Source organism: Littorina saxatilis, linkage group LG5 (genome assembly GCF_037325665.1).
Source record: "Littorina saxatilis isolate snail1 linkage group LG5, US_GU_Lsax_2.0, whole genome shotgun sequence".
Classification (NCBI taxonomy): domain Eukaryota; kingdom Metazoa; phylum Mollusca; class Gastropoda; order Littorinimorpha; family Littorinidae; genus Littorina; species Littorina saxatilis.
In genome coordinates this window covers 32,426,837-32,444,607 of record NC_090249.1, presented here as the reverse complement: position 1 = coordinate 32,444,607, position 17,771 = coordinate 32,426,837, and the positions used below count along the sequence as shown (strand labels likewise).

Here is a 17,771-nt window from a genome sequence, read left to right as displayed (position 1 = left end):
AAACACTTTCATCTTATTCCTTGTCGGTTCCTGATTCCAAAAACATATAGATATGATATGTTTGGATTAAAAACACGCTCAGAAAGTTAAAACAAAGAGAGGTACAGAAAAGCGTGCTATCCTTCTTAGCGCAACTACTACCCCGCTCTTCTTGTCAATTTCACTGCCTTTGCCATGAGCGGTGGACTGACGAAGCTACGAGTATACGGTCTTGCTGAAAAATGGCATTGCGTTCAGTTTCATTCTGTGAGTTCGACAGCTACTTGACTAAATATTGTATTTTCGCCTTACGCGACTTGTTTTTTAGTTCCTTTGAAGTTTCGGTCAACCTGAAAAGCCAAATTTATAAAGTTTTGTCGGCCTCTGACGTCACATGACTCAAAGAAGGGAAATCCAATCTCCAATCGATACATAAAGTTTTGTCGGCCTCTGACGTCACATGGCTCAAAGAAGGGAAATCCAATCTCCAATGGATACATAAAGTTTTGTAGGCCTCTGATGTCACATGACTCAAAGAAGGGAAATCCAATCTCCAATCGATACATACAGTTTTGTAGGCCTCTGATGTCACATGACTCAAAGAAGGGAAATCCAATCTCCAATCGATACATATAATTATGCTTAGAGTGTGCAGTTACCAATATGAACAATAATCTTCGTTCATGGACTCAAACTTCCACGTTCACTCATGTTTTTGCACGATCGCTTGTTCGCTCCTATCGACCGTAGAACGATATGCCAGGGGATAGGGGGTAATGCTGAATCTGCTGCGCAGCAGGAGATATTTACGAGTGTGCAATGGGTGCCCTGTTGGCCGTTTTTTCTGGCGACGCAGCAGTTGGCTTACTACTGCAAATCGTTAATTCAAGGGTGTCATTTACCGAGACTGCCGTGAACAGTAACTCAGACAGAAAGTGATGACGTTGTCGTTCTATTTTGTGACGTCTGTCTGTTCCTTTCTACTGCGTCACAAACACAGCTCCATTATTTCTACAGATGGTTGCCCAGTTCTGGCAGTTGTGCCTTGCTTGAGAAAGAAAACACGGACTCCTAGCTTCTCCTGAAGACAGTTATGTTTGTCCATTCGTGTCACACATGATGTCGAGTGAAGAACTGACTTCCAACGATAAAAAAGTTATTACAAACTTAGAAGGGAGTGCCGAATCACTAGTAACAATATGGGCGTCCCCATTTGTGATAGTTTGTGGCACGGTTGGAAACATTCTGATGTTGGTGGTCTTGCCACGAATACAACAGCTCTACGCTTTCTCCTACTACACCTTGGCACTCGCTTTGTCACAGCTCTTAAACCTGATAATAAATCTGCTTCCCAGATGGATAGAATCTTTGATCCATCTTCATCTAGAAGGGCACTGGTTGTGCAAAATTGACGCCTTTAACTTGTACTTTTTTCACACGCTATCTGTCCTGTTTCTGGCGGCACTGTCAGGTCAGCGAGCAGTGGCGGTAGTGTGGCCTTACTCGCAAAAGACCAGGTTTCAGAGAAGAGTGGCAAAGGTGGTCGTTGGGAGCATTACGACGTACGCGTTGGCTACTTGTTCTGGGATTTTGTTGCCTGACACTGTGGACGTTTCTGACTGTTACCTCGGCAGTGCCAAGGTTTTCAATGCGAACCGGGATGGAATCCGTCAAACATGGATCATTTTATTTAACGGGTTTTGCGTTCCTCTGGTGATCATATCCGTGGCCCACGTCATCCTGGTGGTAAAACTGAAACTTAAGGAAACTCCTAGTTCTCGAAAGCGTGTAGAGAGCTTTCAGCTTTCCCGCACCCAGTATGTCACCGTAGTGGTCGTCGCTTTAACCTTCGGTTACTGCATACTTCTGGGTCCGACCTTAATCATGGAGTTCCTTATCACCATTAAGGCAATTCGCCATGACGCCATCTCAAAAACAGCCTGGGCAATCCTGGTTCAGATGACCTTTATTAACAACATGCTAAATTTCTTCGTACACTTTATTTCAGTAAGAGAATTTCGAAAGGAAGCCATCGGGGTGTGCTTATGTCGTCAAGCACATCATACATTCAAAACAAAATCTACATTTCAATCAGACACGAAGAAATCATCTGTGAGTTCATTCACGACGTTTTCTACAAAGAGTCGGCTTCTTCAGCTTGAGGATGAAGTTGCTATTCAACAAATCAAGGTACCAACAAAGATAGGTGTACCGTTAAGTTGCCCTGATAACCCAGAGAGATCTGAAATAAAGACTGCTGCAGCAATCAAGTCGAGTAATAGCATTAAGTGGCAGGACTTGGCACAATACAACGAGCATGGGACCTACCCGCATGATGCTGAAGAACACATTCTCTATCATCCAGAGCTCAGCGATGATGAGGTAGACTTAGCACGCCAACCTTCTACCGTGTCGGTGGTCAGTTTGGTGCTCTGGTGAGAGATCTGTCTTTGCAACAACTTCCGCAGCTTCCCGTACAACCAAGCTTATCGTTGGATGTCAAACCATGTAAGTTTGGCGAAGCGAGCAGGGTTTGGCGAGCGTTGACCCATAACAAGGGACGGGGGACCTGTCCAAGCAAGTGGTGGAACGTCTGAAGAACTTGAACAGTCAGCGGTCCCCCGTTTCTTACAGGCGAGAATTGGCGAGTGGGGCGAGGAAGTACCGTTTCTTGGGCACATCTCGCCGCGAGTGACGCTAGGATTCTCGCCTTGAACGCTTGGTAGCTTTGGGTTTGCTCGCTTGGCGAGAAAACATGGCGGCCACGCATCTGCCAATCCGATTGGCTGTCCATGGTTGTTTACCGACCAGTGCAGACGACTTTCTTTATTTGGTGTTTAACGTCGTTTTCAACCACGAAGGTTATATCGCGACGAGAGAAAGGGGGGAGATGGGATAGGGGAAAGGGGGGAGATGGGATAGAGCCACTTGTTAAGTGTTTCTTGTTCACAAAAGCACTAATCAAAAAATTGCTCCAGGGGCTTGCAACGTAGTACAATATATGACCTTACTGGGAGAATGCAAGTTTCCAGTACAAAGGACTAAACATTTCTTACAATAGTTACATACTGCTTGACTAAAATCTTTACAAACATTGACTATATTCTATACAAGAACCACTTAACAAGGGTAATAAGTGAAGAATTTTATGGGTGAGAAAAGGAAAGTAAAAGGACTTTGGGGAGGCATAAATAGAGAAGAAACAAGAAAAAGATCCTAATTAGGTTCACGGCATCGAGAGTGATGCGACCTTCTCTCAGAAATTAGTAGAGAAGGCTCCCCCATCCACCACCCGGGGGACGCGCCTCTACGCCAATTAGGGGGCGCGAGGTGCAGACGACCTTTTCGATATCAACCAATGGTGTTTAATTCTTGCGTCGCTAGCCATCGAACTGTTTCATGGACACTCTCGCCTCCGAGCTCCGCGAGTGGCTAGCCGAAAGAATATCTCGCCTGAAAGAAACAGGCGTCAGTTCAATGTATGACGAACAGAGCATCTCAGATTAAGAACTTCACTTTGCCACACACCGTTATTTCTGGTGGTATTTCTGGCGACGCAGCAGTAAAGCAAATCGTTAATTCAGGGTGTTTTACTTAATACTTATTAATTCCGTGAATACGTTAATCCGTCACGAAACTGTCTAAGTCGGCTCCTGTGACGTACTCCACACGAACACCACCTCGACAATCTAATCCACCTCAGTTAGTACGGCACTTTTGATCCACCTAAAAAGTGAAAAATGTTGTGGGTTGCTCCCATGAAACCCATTTGTAGAAAAAAAACTATCAACATGATTTGCAAAACATTACAGAAGAAGATGCACAACTGTTTTGACTTGCAAGTGGTACGACAGTCATTACCATTTATTGCCCAATACGTCTGTGCAGCCGCTGATTTCGCTGTAACTTTCGGGGAAAAAAGGAAATGTCTTACTTTTCTGGCCAGTACCTTCTTGGTTATTTATCAATTCATCCTAATGATTATACACGTTGAAAGTGCAGCCTATTTCGAGTTAATTGATTACTCTGGCGATGAATTACGTAAAGGGGTTGTGGGAGATAATTGCAAGAAAACCCATTGTAAACCTGGGTACGTGCCACCTAATGTACGATGTACGTGGTGGGTTCATGCCACCAACGAAAATCAGAAGGTACATGCAATCATGATACTGACTGTATTCCTTTTTAATTGGGTAAAAAGAAAGCCTACGCATCAAGCGCAATCAGATGGACTTTAGCACAAACAGACAAAATGTCGTGTGTTGTTCAAATCCTATAAGTGTAATGCCCAATACAATATTGACATGATAGCATGATCAACCGTGCGAGAGAGAGAGAGAGAGAGAGAGAGAGAGAGAGAGAGAGCGAGAGAGAGAGAGAGAGAGAGAGAGAGAGAGAGAGAGAGAGAGAGAGAGAGAGAGAGAGAGAGGCAGGCAACGTGTAAATAAATAGAAAAGAAACACAAAGTGCCGTTCATAAATTCTTCTTATTCATCAATATATAAAATCTAGGGCATAACATTTTAGACGTGTTAAAAAGAATAGTAATTGGTTGGACATTTCCTGTGAGAATGCGAATGCGAAAAAAAATATATGGAGGAAAGCAGTAACAATAATACAAAACCAAGCAGTAACATTGTGAAAAGGAACAGGCAACCAAAACAAAAACAAACATCCACTGTAGACTCGAATATTCACCCCTCCTCTCCAGTATTTAAATCCTTCTACCATGATAGCACGATACAATGACAACAAGTCGCGTAAGGCGAAAATACAATATTTAGTCAAGTAGCTGTCGAACTCACAGAATGAAACGCAATGTCATTTTACTCGTAGCATCGTCAGGCCACCGCTCATGGCAAAGGCAGTGAAATTGACAAGAAGAGCGGGGTAGTAGTTGCGCTAAGAAGGATAGCACGCTTTTCTGTACCTCTCTTTGTTTTAACTTTCTGAGCGTGTTTTTAATCCAAACATATCATATCTATATGTTTTTGGAATCAGGAACCGACAAGGAATAAGATGAAAGTGTTTTTAAATTGATTTGGACAATTTAATTTTGATAATAATTTTTATATATTTAATTTTCAGAGCTTGTTTTTAATCCGAATATAACATATTTATATGTTTTTGGAATCAGCAAATGATGGAGAATAAGATAAACGTAAATTTGGATCGTTTTATAAATTTTTATTTTTTTTTACAATTTTCAGATTTTTAATGACCAAAGTCATTGATTAATTTTTAAGCCACCAAGCTGAAATGCAATACCGAACCCCGGGCTTCGTCGAAGATTACTTGACCAAAATTTCAACCAATTTGGTTGAAAAATGAGGGCGTGACAGTGCCGCCTCAACTTTCACGAAAAGTCGGATATGACGTCATCAAAGACATTTATCAAAAAAATGAAAAAAACGTTCGGGGATTTCATACCCAGGAACTCTCATGTCAAATTTCATAAAGATCGGTCCAGTAGTTTAGTCTGAATCGCTCTACACATACACACACACACACACAGACACACGCACATACACCACGACCCTCCCCTCGATGTTAAAATATTTAGTCAAAACTTGACTAAATATAAACAAGTCGCGTAAGGCGAAAATACAATATTTAGTCAAGTAGCTGCCATTTTTCAGCAAGACCGTATGCTCGTAGCATCGTCAGTCCACCGCTCATGGCAAAGGCAGTGAAATTGACAAGAAGAGCGGGGTAGTAGTTGCGCTAAGAAGGATAGCACGCTTTTCTGTACCTCTCTTTGTTTTAACTTTCTGAGCGTGTTTTTAATCCAAACATATCATATCTATATGTTTTTGGAATCAGGAACCGACAAGGAATAAGATGAAAGTGTTTTTAAATTGATTTGGACAATTTAATTTTGATAATAATTTTTATATATTTAATTTTCAGAGCTTGTTTTTAATCCGAATATAACATATTTATATGTTTTTGGAATTAGCAAATGATGGAGAATAAGATAAACGTAAATTTGGATCGTTTTATAAATTTTTATTTTTTTTTACAATTTTCAGATTTTTAATGACCAAAGTCATTAATTAATTTTTAAGCCACCAAGCTGAAATGCAATACCGAACCCCGGGCTTCGTCGAAGATTACTTGACCAAAATTTCAACCAATTTGGTTGAAAAATGAGGGCGTGACAGTGCCGCCTCAACTTTCACGAAAAGTCGGATATGACGTCATCAAAGACATTTATCAAAAAAATGAAAAAAACGTATGGGGATTTCATACCCAGGAACTCTCATGTCAAATTTCATAAAGATCGGTCCAGTAGTTTAGTCTGAATCGCTCTACACACACACACACACACACACACACAGACACACGCACACACACACGCACATACACCACGACCCTCGTTTCGATTCCCCCTCGATGTTAAAATATTTAGTCAAAACTTGACTAAATATAAACAACGGCAGAACACAGCAACTTCCCTTACTGTGTTCTATGGCAATCCGAATGGTGCAAATGTCCCTTCTAGCTCTTGATGTCTAAATAACGCATTATTTAGCTAAATAACGCGTTATTTAGCTAAACAATGCTTTATTTAACTATATCATGCATTATTTAGCTAAATAATGCATTGTTTAACTTAAACAATGCATTATTTACAGATACAGAAAAAAGAGAGCACAAAGCACTAAACAATGCATTGTTTAGCATAAATAATAGATTGTGTCTGCAAATAACCCATTATTTATAAATAATTACGCGTTTTCTCTAAACAATATATTATATGTAAATAAAGTGTTATTTAGATAAATGAAATATTATTTAAATAAATAAAATATTATTTAGATAAATAAAATATTATTTGGATAAATAAAATATTGTATGTAAATAAAATATTATTTAGATAAATAAAATATTATTTAGATAAATAAAATATTATTTACCGGTAGATAAATAATTTATTATTTACTGTTTTTGCCTTGAAATAGTATTATTACGCTAAATAATGCTTCATATAGCTATATAATAGGTTTCCGCTATATAATTCATGATTTGGTAAATAATACATTGTATACCGTAAATAAAATATTATTTACCGTAAACAATATTCACTAGTAAAGGAGCACGGGATTTTTTCTTCTTCATTAATTACAGAGTTAATTATGAATAAGCAACAACAAAAACGTGTTCAATGTGCAATGGCACGCGCGTACAGAACAAAATACCATACATTTATTGGGAGAGATAAAAAAAAAAGGGGCACAGAGGTGGATTGGCCATGACTTGTGCAGTGACAACAGTAACATATTAAATTTAGAAGTAATTGCGACAAATTTACCCAAAAAAAGCGCTAGCACACACAGAACAAAATGTGATAAAACATCAAACCTAAGAAAAGCAGCGTTCAATATGCAATGAACTGCAAACCATTTACACAGCAGCAAACATGTGACGCTTTCTGAAATTTCGGTCAATGTAGCGATATTTTCTTTTTACCAGGCTCGGCGCTTGAATACACTTTCTTTCTTTTCTTGCGTAGCTGCTCACCATTAGTAATGCAAGAATCTACAGCTTGGTGAAGGCAGACAGTTACGAAGGAAAGGCTAAATGCGGCAAAACTAAAAAAAGTGGCTATATTAACCGAAATCTCAGAAAATATGACACATGGGAGTGAAACAAACACATAAACACAGCATTAAATGAGCAAATAGTGTGCACAGTAAAAAAAAAAGTTTTACACATATAAAAATTTACATGGTTGCCCATATGGTCTTTGTTGATGTTCTTTGTCTCGTGACGTTATCAATATGTCCACAAAATTCAAAACAGGGATCAGATTTTACCCGCAACTACTGACTCGAGCAAATAGTGTGCACAGTACAAAAAAAAGTTTTACACATCAGCAAATAGGAATGAAAATGTAACCCAGTGGTAAATTTACAGTGGGTTCTGTGAACAATAACAAATCATATTGCTATTTCATATGTTACATGTATTTCCATTGGTCAATTGGGCAAAACATGAGCTCAGTGCAAAAGTGATATCGACGACATTTCCGTCGATATCAGTTTTGATATCGACGACCTCTTTATTGCTTCCCCACTTCAAAAACAAAAACACCTACATTTAAAAACAAACAAATATATATGAAAATGTAATTATCCCAGAATTTAGTTGAGCAAGTGACTAAAGACTTTTTGAAAGGAAAGACATTTTAAAATACTGAAAAGTGCAAGAAAAGAGTGAACAAAAAGAAATAATAATCAGAGGGAGGAATTTGGAACAGCCAAAACTGAGACAAATACATGTACTTTTGTAATTTCTTTACAGAAAATACAAAATGTCCAGAGAATTAGCAATATATCTAACATTGACTGACTGTGTGATGATATCTTCTGCCATTGGTCTGTTTCGACAGTGTCAGATATGACATTTATGGGTTTTATGTATGAACATGTATGTAATATGAGTACTTAATTAATGATGAAATGATGCTGTTATTAGTATGCATTAATTGACAGAAGTAGACTCGTATTGCGAAAAACATTATTATTGATTCGCATGCCTGTTGGACCATGATTATGGGGCCTGTACTGTTACCTGTAGAGCCGAGTCTCCACGCACTCACGTGCAACAGGTGAAAAACCTGAATGTCCATTTTTTGTAAGGTGAGCTGTTAGACTTGTGTCGCCAGTCACCTAAGCTGTTAGCTTCACTTGCCCATTGAACATGTAAGCGGCAAGTCGGGGAAGATTCTTTGCTCGCGTGCTCAGGTAAACTATTTTTCATGATATGTTTTCGCTAAGGAACACTAGTATGTTTATGAATAAGCATTCTTAATATTCGCTGCTATGTTAACTTAAGTGTTCATTGTACTAGTTCTTAATCTGGATATTCTGAATAGTTGTTTAATGTGTGGATAAATAACTCGGACATGGATGGGAATTGATATTGGTATTGACAGTAGTTATTTAAGAATTCGTGTGTGTGTGGTTGAATGTAGAGTGTAATTACAGCCCAGGGTGAATGATGAGTGAATTACTGTGTGTGTTATGCCTATGGAATACTGACTCAAGAATTACTTTCACAGGAGTCTTCCCAGAGACAGAAGACGGAATTCGCGAGAGCTTGTTTGACCATTCAAGCAGACGCATGAAGAGATGAAGATGCACGAAGCAGAGCGACGTGATCTACTAACCGGACTTCACGGACCACGCCAGGAGTCGCCGCGTCGGCTGGGTGATGGAGAAACAGAGATGAACTACACTACGCTGTTCTGGTGATGGGGTAACACATTAATTTACTCATCTAGAACCCTGGGCGTATTGTGTATATGTGTGTGTGTGAATCCTGAACGTTTGATATATGTACATGCTTTACCAGTGAGCTATATAAACATATTGAGCTCCACGTATTTTCTTTTATTGTTGGAATGAATCGGAGGAGAATAACGAATGCGTATAAATGAAATAGTAGCCTTCTGACTGACAGTCGGTATTGTAGATAATTCATTCCTGACAATTGGTGACCCCGTTTTCTCCAGTGTATGTGTCTTTAACAGATTGTAGACTGTTAACGCAGACTTTTTGAAGATTTTTTCATTGTATGTTGTTTGCTTGACTACGTGTGTAAGCATATCTGTAGGCACGCATTTTGTGAAGAATGTTGTTACAGTGGTGAAGTGTTTTCATAAAGTGTTGTGATTTTGTATATATTATCACCATGAGTGACGATTGGGATTTGTGGATGTCTCGTGGGAAAGAGCTAGGTCTTAAAGACAAAGACTTAACCGGTTTTGTCCGTGAACAGCAAAACATTGCTAGAGATGAACGGAAAGCGAGATACAGAAAAAGAGAAGGAGCTTGCCAAACTAGAAGTTGAAAAAGAGCATGCAAAGCGAGAGACAGAAAAGGAGCTTGCCAAACTAGAAGTCGAAAAAGAGAGACTAGAAGTTGAAAAAGAAAAAGAGCAGACTAGACAAAGCGAGTTAGATCTCGAAACGGAAAGGGTGAAAAAGGAGAGATCAGACGGTAAAGTTAGTCAGTCAAACAGTTCTGGACCTTTTCATCCAAAATTGCCTATGTTCGATGAAAACAAAGACGACATTGATGCATTTTTGTTTCGGTTTGAAACACACGCTTCGGCATGCAGCTGGGATAAGGGTAAATGGCCTGTCTATTTGGCTGCTTTATTGAAGGGTAGTGCCTTGTCGCTTTATCATTCAATTTCAGGAGAACAAACCCTTTCGTGGGATGTATTGAAGTCTCATCTTCTTCGTAAGTTCCAATGCACAGAGGAAGGTTTCAGAGAGCGTTTCAGAGCTGTTCGTCCCGAGATGGGAGAGTCATTTTTAGCGTTTTTAACACGCTGTCGTCATTTGCTCAACCGATGGACTGAGTTGTCTGGTGTTTCCAACACTGCCGAAGGTTTACAGGACTTGTTTTTGCGTGAACAGATACTTGAGTTGTACAAAGGATTTGGCCGTGTTCTTGAGGGAACGTCAGCTGGGTGACGTAGCTGCGTTATGTGAAGCAGCTGAACTTTACCGTGAAGCTCATCCCAACAAAACCTTAGCACGGAAATCAGATGTTTCTATATTTTCAGCTGGAGTTGGAGTTGCAGATTCAACAGGGTTTAACAACGGGGGCAGTGGTTCTCGAGGTTATCGAGGAGGCCGAGGTTCTTCGGGTACAGGTCGAGGTGAGTTTCGAGGACAACGCAGGGGTGCACGTAGAGGGACCATTAAACAGAGTGATGTCTGTAGGATCTGTGGGGGTCAAGGTCATTGGGCGAACCAGTGTGCTTCGTCTAAAAACTTTGCTGAAACATTTAGCTCCGCTGTTAGCGAACACGTTCTTGTTTCAGAGGGACAACCTGGCCTACATCTGGAAATAGGAACCATCAATGGTTTTTCAGGGACAATCTTGCGGGACACGGGATGCACTACTGCTGGTGTGAAACGGGCTTTAGTTCGTGATGATCAGTTCACAGGGCAGGAGCAGCGTTGTCGGTCTTTTGGGGGACACATTGAGACATTTCCCTTGGCTGAAGTGGTTGTGGACTCGCCTTATTTTGCAGGTGTTCTGACGTGTTGCGTCATTGACGATCCTGTGGCAGATCTTATTCTTGGGAACCTACCAGGTGTTGTTTCAGTATCTGGGGGATTTGTGGGCTCTATTGTTCCAGACGCTGTCGGACTAGTGACTACGAGGCTACAAACGGAGAAAGCCAAAGGTTCAGTGAGACCGTTAAAATCGGTACCTTGTGTTTTTACTGATGTAACTCCTGAGAAGTTAGCTGATATGCAAACCAAAGATGAATCACTTAAGAAGTGCTTCGAGCAAGTTCAGAAGGAATCGCAGGTCTCAGATCAGAGCAAACCTTACTTCATCATGAAAGATGGGTTACTTCACAGAGCGTTTTGTGAAAAGACTGAGGTCGTCTTTCAAGTTGTTGTCCCTACTTCTTTGAGAGAACAAGTTCTCCATACCGCCCATGACGCTCTCATGTCGGGTCACTTCGGTACCAGAAGAACGTTAAAGAGGATCTTGACCCAATTTTTTTGGCCAGGCGTCAGGCGTGACGTAGGCAAGTATTGTAGAACGTGCGATGTGTGTCAGAAAACGTCTTCCAAGGGTCGCGTTCCCGCTGCTCCTCTTCAGAAGATGCCGCTTATCGACGTTCCTTTCAAGAAGATCTGTATTGACTTGGTCGGTCCTTTTAAACCTGTATCTTCGACTGGATTCCGGTACATTCTGACGATAGTGGATACAGCGACTCGTTTCCCCGAAGCAATTCCATTGAAGCAGATTGATACTATTTCTGTTGCTGAAGCACTGTTTTCAGTTTTCTCGAGGATGGGCTGTCCTCAGGTCATTGTCTCGGATTGTGGAACGCAGTTTGTTTCTGATCTCATGATGGAGATTTACAGACTTTTGGCAATCAAGTCGATCCACACTTCTCCTTACCATGCTCAAGCAAATGGGTTAGTCGAACGATTCAACGGAACTCTGAAGAGCATGTTGCAGAAGGTTGTCCAGGAGCGCCCAACTGACTGGGACAGATACGTTCCTGCACTCCTGTTTGCGTATCGTGAACTTCCAAATGTCAGTACAGGGTTTTCTCCCTATGAGCTTCTCTTTGGGCGCACTCCGAGAGGCCCAATGTCTATCTTGGCGGACTCATGGACAGGGAGGACTGATGGAGATGAAGCCAAACCTCTATATCAGTATGTCTTCGATTTGAAGAACAGAATCGCTGATACGTGTGCTCTAGCACAATCGAATGTTCGTGATGCTGCTCGTATTCACAAACATTACCACGACAGGAAGGCCAAACTTCGTACTTTTGTACCTGGGGATGAAGTTCTTGTTCTCTTAACTGCTGACAGCAACAAGCTTCTCATGTGCTGGAAAGGTCCATTCAAAGTGATGGAGGTGGTTAGCCCTGTTGACTACCGCATTGACCTCAACGGCAAACACAAGGTGTTTCACGTCAACATGCTGAAGAAGTATGAGAGACGAGTTTTGACAGCAGCTGTTGCTGTGGAAAGAGAGTTAAGTGCTCGTCCAGTTCCTGATGACCAGGAAGTCTCATCGTTGATGTCTGACTCTGATCAGAAGGCAGATGCGTGTTCGAATCACGTCTTGGATCCTGTTTGTGCTGTCGCTGTGTTGTCTCCTGAAATCGAGGATGAGGTTGTCTTGCCGACAATTCCTGCAGTTACGGGTGAATCTGTCATAGATGTTCACTACTCTGATGATCTTTCTCATTCAGGACGTACTGAACTGGAAACCGTTTTTCAGGAATTTTCTGAACTTCTTACAGACAAGCCGGGAGTTACAAAAGATGTGGATGACCACGTCATCCCTTTGACAAGCGATTGTCCTGTATATAGGAAACCATACCCGTTGCCGTTTGCGTCTAGACAGACAGTTGAGAAGGAGATCAAATCCATGCTGGATTTAGGCGTCATAGAACCTTCGAAATCTGCGTACTCTTCGCCTATTGTCTTGGTGGCGAAAAGAGACGGATCAGTTCGTTTTTGCATTGATTTCCGCGCCTTGAACAAGATCACGCATTTTGATGCCGAGCCGATCCCTGACCCGGATGAGTTGTTTTGTAGTCTTGCTGGAGCAAACTTCTACACGAAGATTGACCTTGCAAAAGGCTATTGGCAGATTCCGATCAAGCCGGAAGATAGACATAAAACAGCTTTCCAAACTCCTCTTGGGTTGTTCCAATGGGTTAAAATGCCATTTGGACTGGTCTCAGCTCCAGCAACTTTTGCTCGGATGATGCGGAAGCTAAATCTAGCAGAGAACTCAGCAGTCAACTTTTATGATGACATTCTCATTGCTACGCAAACATGGTCAGACCACGTGAAGCAGGTTCGGGCTGTTCTGAGCAAGATGCAGAGATTTCGTCTCACGGCTCGACCATCCAAACTGTTTGCTGGGTTTTCTGCGTTGGAGTTTCTTGGACATGTTGTCGGTCGAGGATATCTCAAACCAGAGGACGGGAAGGTCAAGAAGATTTTGTCTGTGAATCGGCCAACGACAAAGAAGCAGGTTCGTTCCCTGATGGGGTTGTTAAGTTACTACAGGCGATACGTCCCTAACTTTGCAACTTTGACAGCTCCTTTGACGGATCTAACCCGAGACGATCACGGCAAAACTATCACATGGACGGCAGAATGTGATTCTGCGCTGAAAGCTGTTCAGGAGGTGCTGTCTACCTTCCCTGTTCTTCTCTTGCCTGACCTGAGTCAAGATTTCGTTGTGAGAACTGATGCAAGTTCGACAGGTTTGGGTGCAGTTCTTCTGCAGGAAAAGGAGGTTCTTCTACATCCTGTTGCTTATGCCAGTCGAAAACTGCTTGATCGAGAGTCCAGGTACTCTACCATCGAACGTGAATGTCTTGCCATTGTTTGGGGACTCACAAAGTTCTCGCGCTACCTGCTTTGCCGGGAATTTGTCATACAGACGGATCACAGGCCACTCACATACATGGCGTCATGTAGGCTCAAGAACAGTCGTGTGATGCGTTGGGTGTTGTCTCTTCAGGAGTTCAAGTTCGTTGTTCAGCCGATTGCAGGCCAGTGCAATCAGTTTGCGGATTTGTTGTCTCGATCAGTCTGTGATCAAACTCTTTGAACAAGAAGAAAAATGGCCCTGGAAGTCAGATCTGTTTTGTATAGGTACTGTATATACAAGTAGTGACGTTGACACTTTGAGTGGGACTTATTGTGTTAAATGCAATGTACTATCATGGATGATAACATTTGTATGGTGTTATCGAGTTAAGAATGAGAAATCTTTTATGCAGCTTTCTACTTGAAGTGGGGGGCATTGTCAGATATGACATTTATGGGTTTTATGTATGAACATGTATGTAATATGAGTACTTAATTAATGATGAAATGATGCTGTTATTAGTATGCATTAATTGACAGAAGTAGACTCGTATTGCGAAAAACATTATTATTGATTCGCATGCCTGTTGGACCATGATTATGGGGCCTGTACTGTTACCTGTAGAGCCGAGTCTCCACGCACTCACGTGCAACAGGTGAAAAACCTGAATGTCCATTTTTTGTAAGGTGAGCTGTTAGACTTGTGTCGCCAGTCACCTAAGCTGTTAGCTTCACTTGCCCATTGAACATGTAAGCGGCAAGTCGGGGAAGATTCTTTGCTCGCGTGCTCAGGTAAACTATTTTTCATGATATGTTTTCGCTAAGGAACACTAGTATGTTTATGAATAAGCATTCTTAATATTCGCTGCTATGTTAACTTAAGTGTTCATTGTACTAGTTCTTAATCTGGATATTCTGAATAGTTGTTTAATGTGTGGATAAATAACTCGGACATGGATGGGAATTGATATTGGTATTGACAGTAGTTATTTAAGAATTCGTGTGTGTGTGGTTGAATGTAGAGTGTAATTACAGCCCAGGGTGAATGATGAGTGAATTACTGTGTGTGTTATGCCTATGGAATACTGACTCAAGAATTACTTTCACAGGAGTCTTCCCAGAGACAGAAGACGGAATTCGCGAGAGCTTGTTTGACCATTCAAGCAGACGCATGAAGAGATGAAGATGCACGAAGCAGAGCGACGTGATCTACTAACCGGACTTCACGGACCACGCCAGGAGTCGCCGCGTCGGCTGGGTGATGGAGAAACAGAGATGAACTACACTACGCTGTTCTGGTGATGGGGTAACACATTAATTTACTCATCTAGAACCCTGGGCGTATTGTGTATATGTGTGTGTGTGAATCCTGAACGTTTGATATATGTACATGCTTTACCAGTGAGCTATATAAACATATTGAGCTCCACGTATTTTCTTTTATTGTTGGAATGAATCGGAGGAGAATAACGAATGCGTATAAATGAAATAGTAGCCTTCTGACTGACAGTCGGTATTGTAGATAATTCATTCCTGACAGACAGTGATATCAAAATCTCGACCTCCGGTCTCGATTTTGATATCACTGTCTCAACAGACCATAGCAGAAGATATCATCACACAGTCCGTCAATATTGGGTAATGTAATTGGGAAAGAATAAAACAGCATTAAATTGTGCCCTTTTTTGAGATTTCAGTCAATGTGGACAGTCTGAGAATTCAATCAATGTGACAAAATCATTTTGTCACGCTTCAACCAAGATGATGAATGCTAGTTAAAATGTGTAAAAGAATATATAACACCAATCATATAATTGGGAAAGAAATCTCGTCGCAGTACCCTACAGCTCGAGTCACCCACAATGAAACGTTTGCACGATTGACTGGACTTAAACAAATTAGCGGCTACATTGACATAAGTGAGGGACATAAATGTGCAAAAAAATGTGCCCAGAGAACAATAGTTGTACACATCACCATATATGTCTTAAGACGGGGAAAAAAAACAGCACTAAATGGAACAAAATTTGTACACTTCAGCAAACATGCGAGTGAAAAATAAAATGTTAACCCTTACACCGGTGCAATTCTGTAACACATGTTACATAGCCACTGGTGAATTAACAGAGAGAAAAATAACAAAAAACAGTCATATAGGTTTTCGCATCAATGGGAGGTAATCGGAACTGACCAAACAGACTGAGCCAATAGCGCGACATATGTCGTGACAACCAGGTGACAGTATACGTAAAGTAGCGCGACATATGTCGCGACAACCAGCCAATGTGAAATTGGTTCTGCGTTCTGCGAACAACAAAATGTTTACACATGCATTGTGCACAGAGAACAAAAGTTTTCAGATCACCATGCATATATGGCATTATGATGGTTAGGCCTGAAGAAATACATTTGCTTTTGTTTAATATTTCTCTAAAATGTGAAATTGGTTCTGCGTTCTGCGAACAACAAAATGTTTACACATGCATTGTGCACAGAGAACAGAAGTTTACAGGTCACCATGCATATATGGCATTATGATGGTTAGCAGGTGCGGATCTGGGTTTTGAAAGGGGGGGTGCAAAGTTCTTTTTTTTTTTTTTTTGTATCTTATCAGCGAAGGCGCGAAGCGCCGAACCGATGGCGCGAAGCGCCGAGCATGCTAGGGGGGTCCGGGGGCATGCCCCCCCGGAAATTTTTTTTAAAAAGGAAGCAAAATTGTGCAATCTGGTGGAATCTGAGCGTGTAAAGTGCTATTTTCAGGTGATACATTTTTCTTCTTTTTTTTTTTCTTTGTCCCGCTGGGGGGGGGGGGGGGGGTGCAATTGCACCCATTGCACCCCCCAGATCCGCCCCTGGTTAGGCCTGAAGAAATACTTTTGCTTTTGTTTAATATTTCTCTTGGGCTGCAAGCCAGCACAAAATAATTAAAACATTTCATTTGCCAAATCAGCGCCACCAAAACTGATAAATAGGACTAAGCATGGAGTATTCATGGCAGGGGCTCTTTTTTGTTGACTCACATGCGAAGCAAAAGTGAGTCTATGTACTCACCCGAGTCGTCCGTCCGTCCGTCCGTCCGTCCGGACGTCCGGACGTCCGTCCGGAAAACTTTAACGTTGGATATTTCTTGGACACTATTCAGTCTATCAGTACCAAATTTGGCAAGATGGTGTATGATGACAAGGCCCCAAAAAACATACATAGCATCTTGACCTTGCTTCAAGGTCAAGGTCGCAGGGGCCATACATGTTGTCTAAAAAACAGCTGTTTTTCACATTTTTCCCATTTTCTCTGAAGTTTTTGAGATTGAATACCTCACCTACATATGATATATAGGGCAAAGTAAGCCCCATCTTTTAATACCAGTTTGGTTTACCTTGCTTCAAGGTCAAGGTCACAGGAGCTCTTCAAAGTTGGATTGTGAAGTGACCTTGACCCTGAACTATGGAAGATAACTGTTTCAAACTTAAAAATTATGTGGGGCACATGTTATGCTTTCATCATGAAACACATTTGGTCACATATGATCAATGTCAAGGTCACTTTGACCCTTATGAAATGTGACCAAAATAAGGTAGTGAACCACTAAAAGTGACCATATCTCATGGTAGAAAGAGCCAATAAGCACCATTGTACTTCCTATGTCTTGAATTAACAGCTTTGTGTTGCATGACCTTGGATGACCTTGACCGTGGGTCAAGGTCACATGTATTTTGGTAGGAAAAATGTGTAAAGCAGTTCTTAGTGTATGATGTCATTGCTAGGTTTAGTTACCCTAAAGGTCGAGGTCAAGCATGTGAGTCGTATGGGCTTTGCCCTTCTTGTTTGTCATGCTGTGTGCCACACGCGTTGCAGTTGTCACCGTGTGTAGAGTTTAAGATGATGTGATTCCTATTCTTATA

The 17,771-nt window shown here is 41.3% G+C and overlaps 2 protein-coding genes across 2 annotated transcripts in view; both read left to right on the top strand.

Moving 5' to 3' along the window:
• Positions 1–2,424: 2,424 nt before the first annotated feature.
• Positions 2,425–17,771, top strand: part of LOC138966901 (uncharacterized) — a 55,204-nt gene continuing 39,857 nt past the window's right edge. The window contains exon 1 of the mRNA XM_070339291.1: positions 2,425–2,487. The gene's annotated coding sequence lies outside the window, so the exon portion shown is untranslated. The remainder of the gene's footprint in view (positions 2,488–17,771) is intronic.
• On the top strand, positions 10,327–15,377 carry LOC138966899 (uncharacterized). Its single transcript, XM_070339289.1, has 2 exons — positions 10,327–14,661; positions 14,979–15,377. Exon 1 carries the CDS (start codon positions 11,258–11,260, stop codon positions 14,108–14,110), a length of 2,853 nt encoding a protein of 950 aa, XP_070195390.1. The 5' UTR covers positions 10,327–11,257; the 3' UTR covers positions 14,111–14,661; positions 14,979–15,377.

Bases quoted from the DNA above. Each gene is read 5' to 3' on its own strand.
- LOC138966899 (XM_070339289.1), top strand. From the start codon at position 11,258: ATGCAAACCAAAGATGAATCACTTAAGAAGTGCTTCGAGCAAGTTCAG.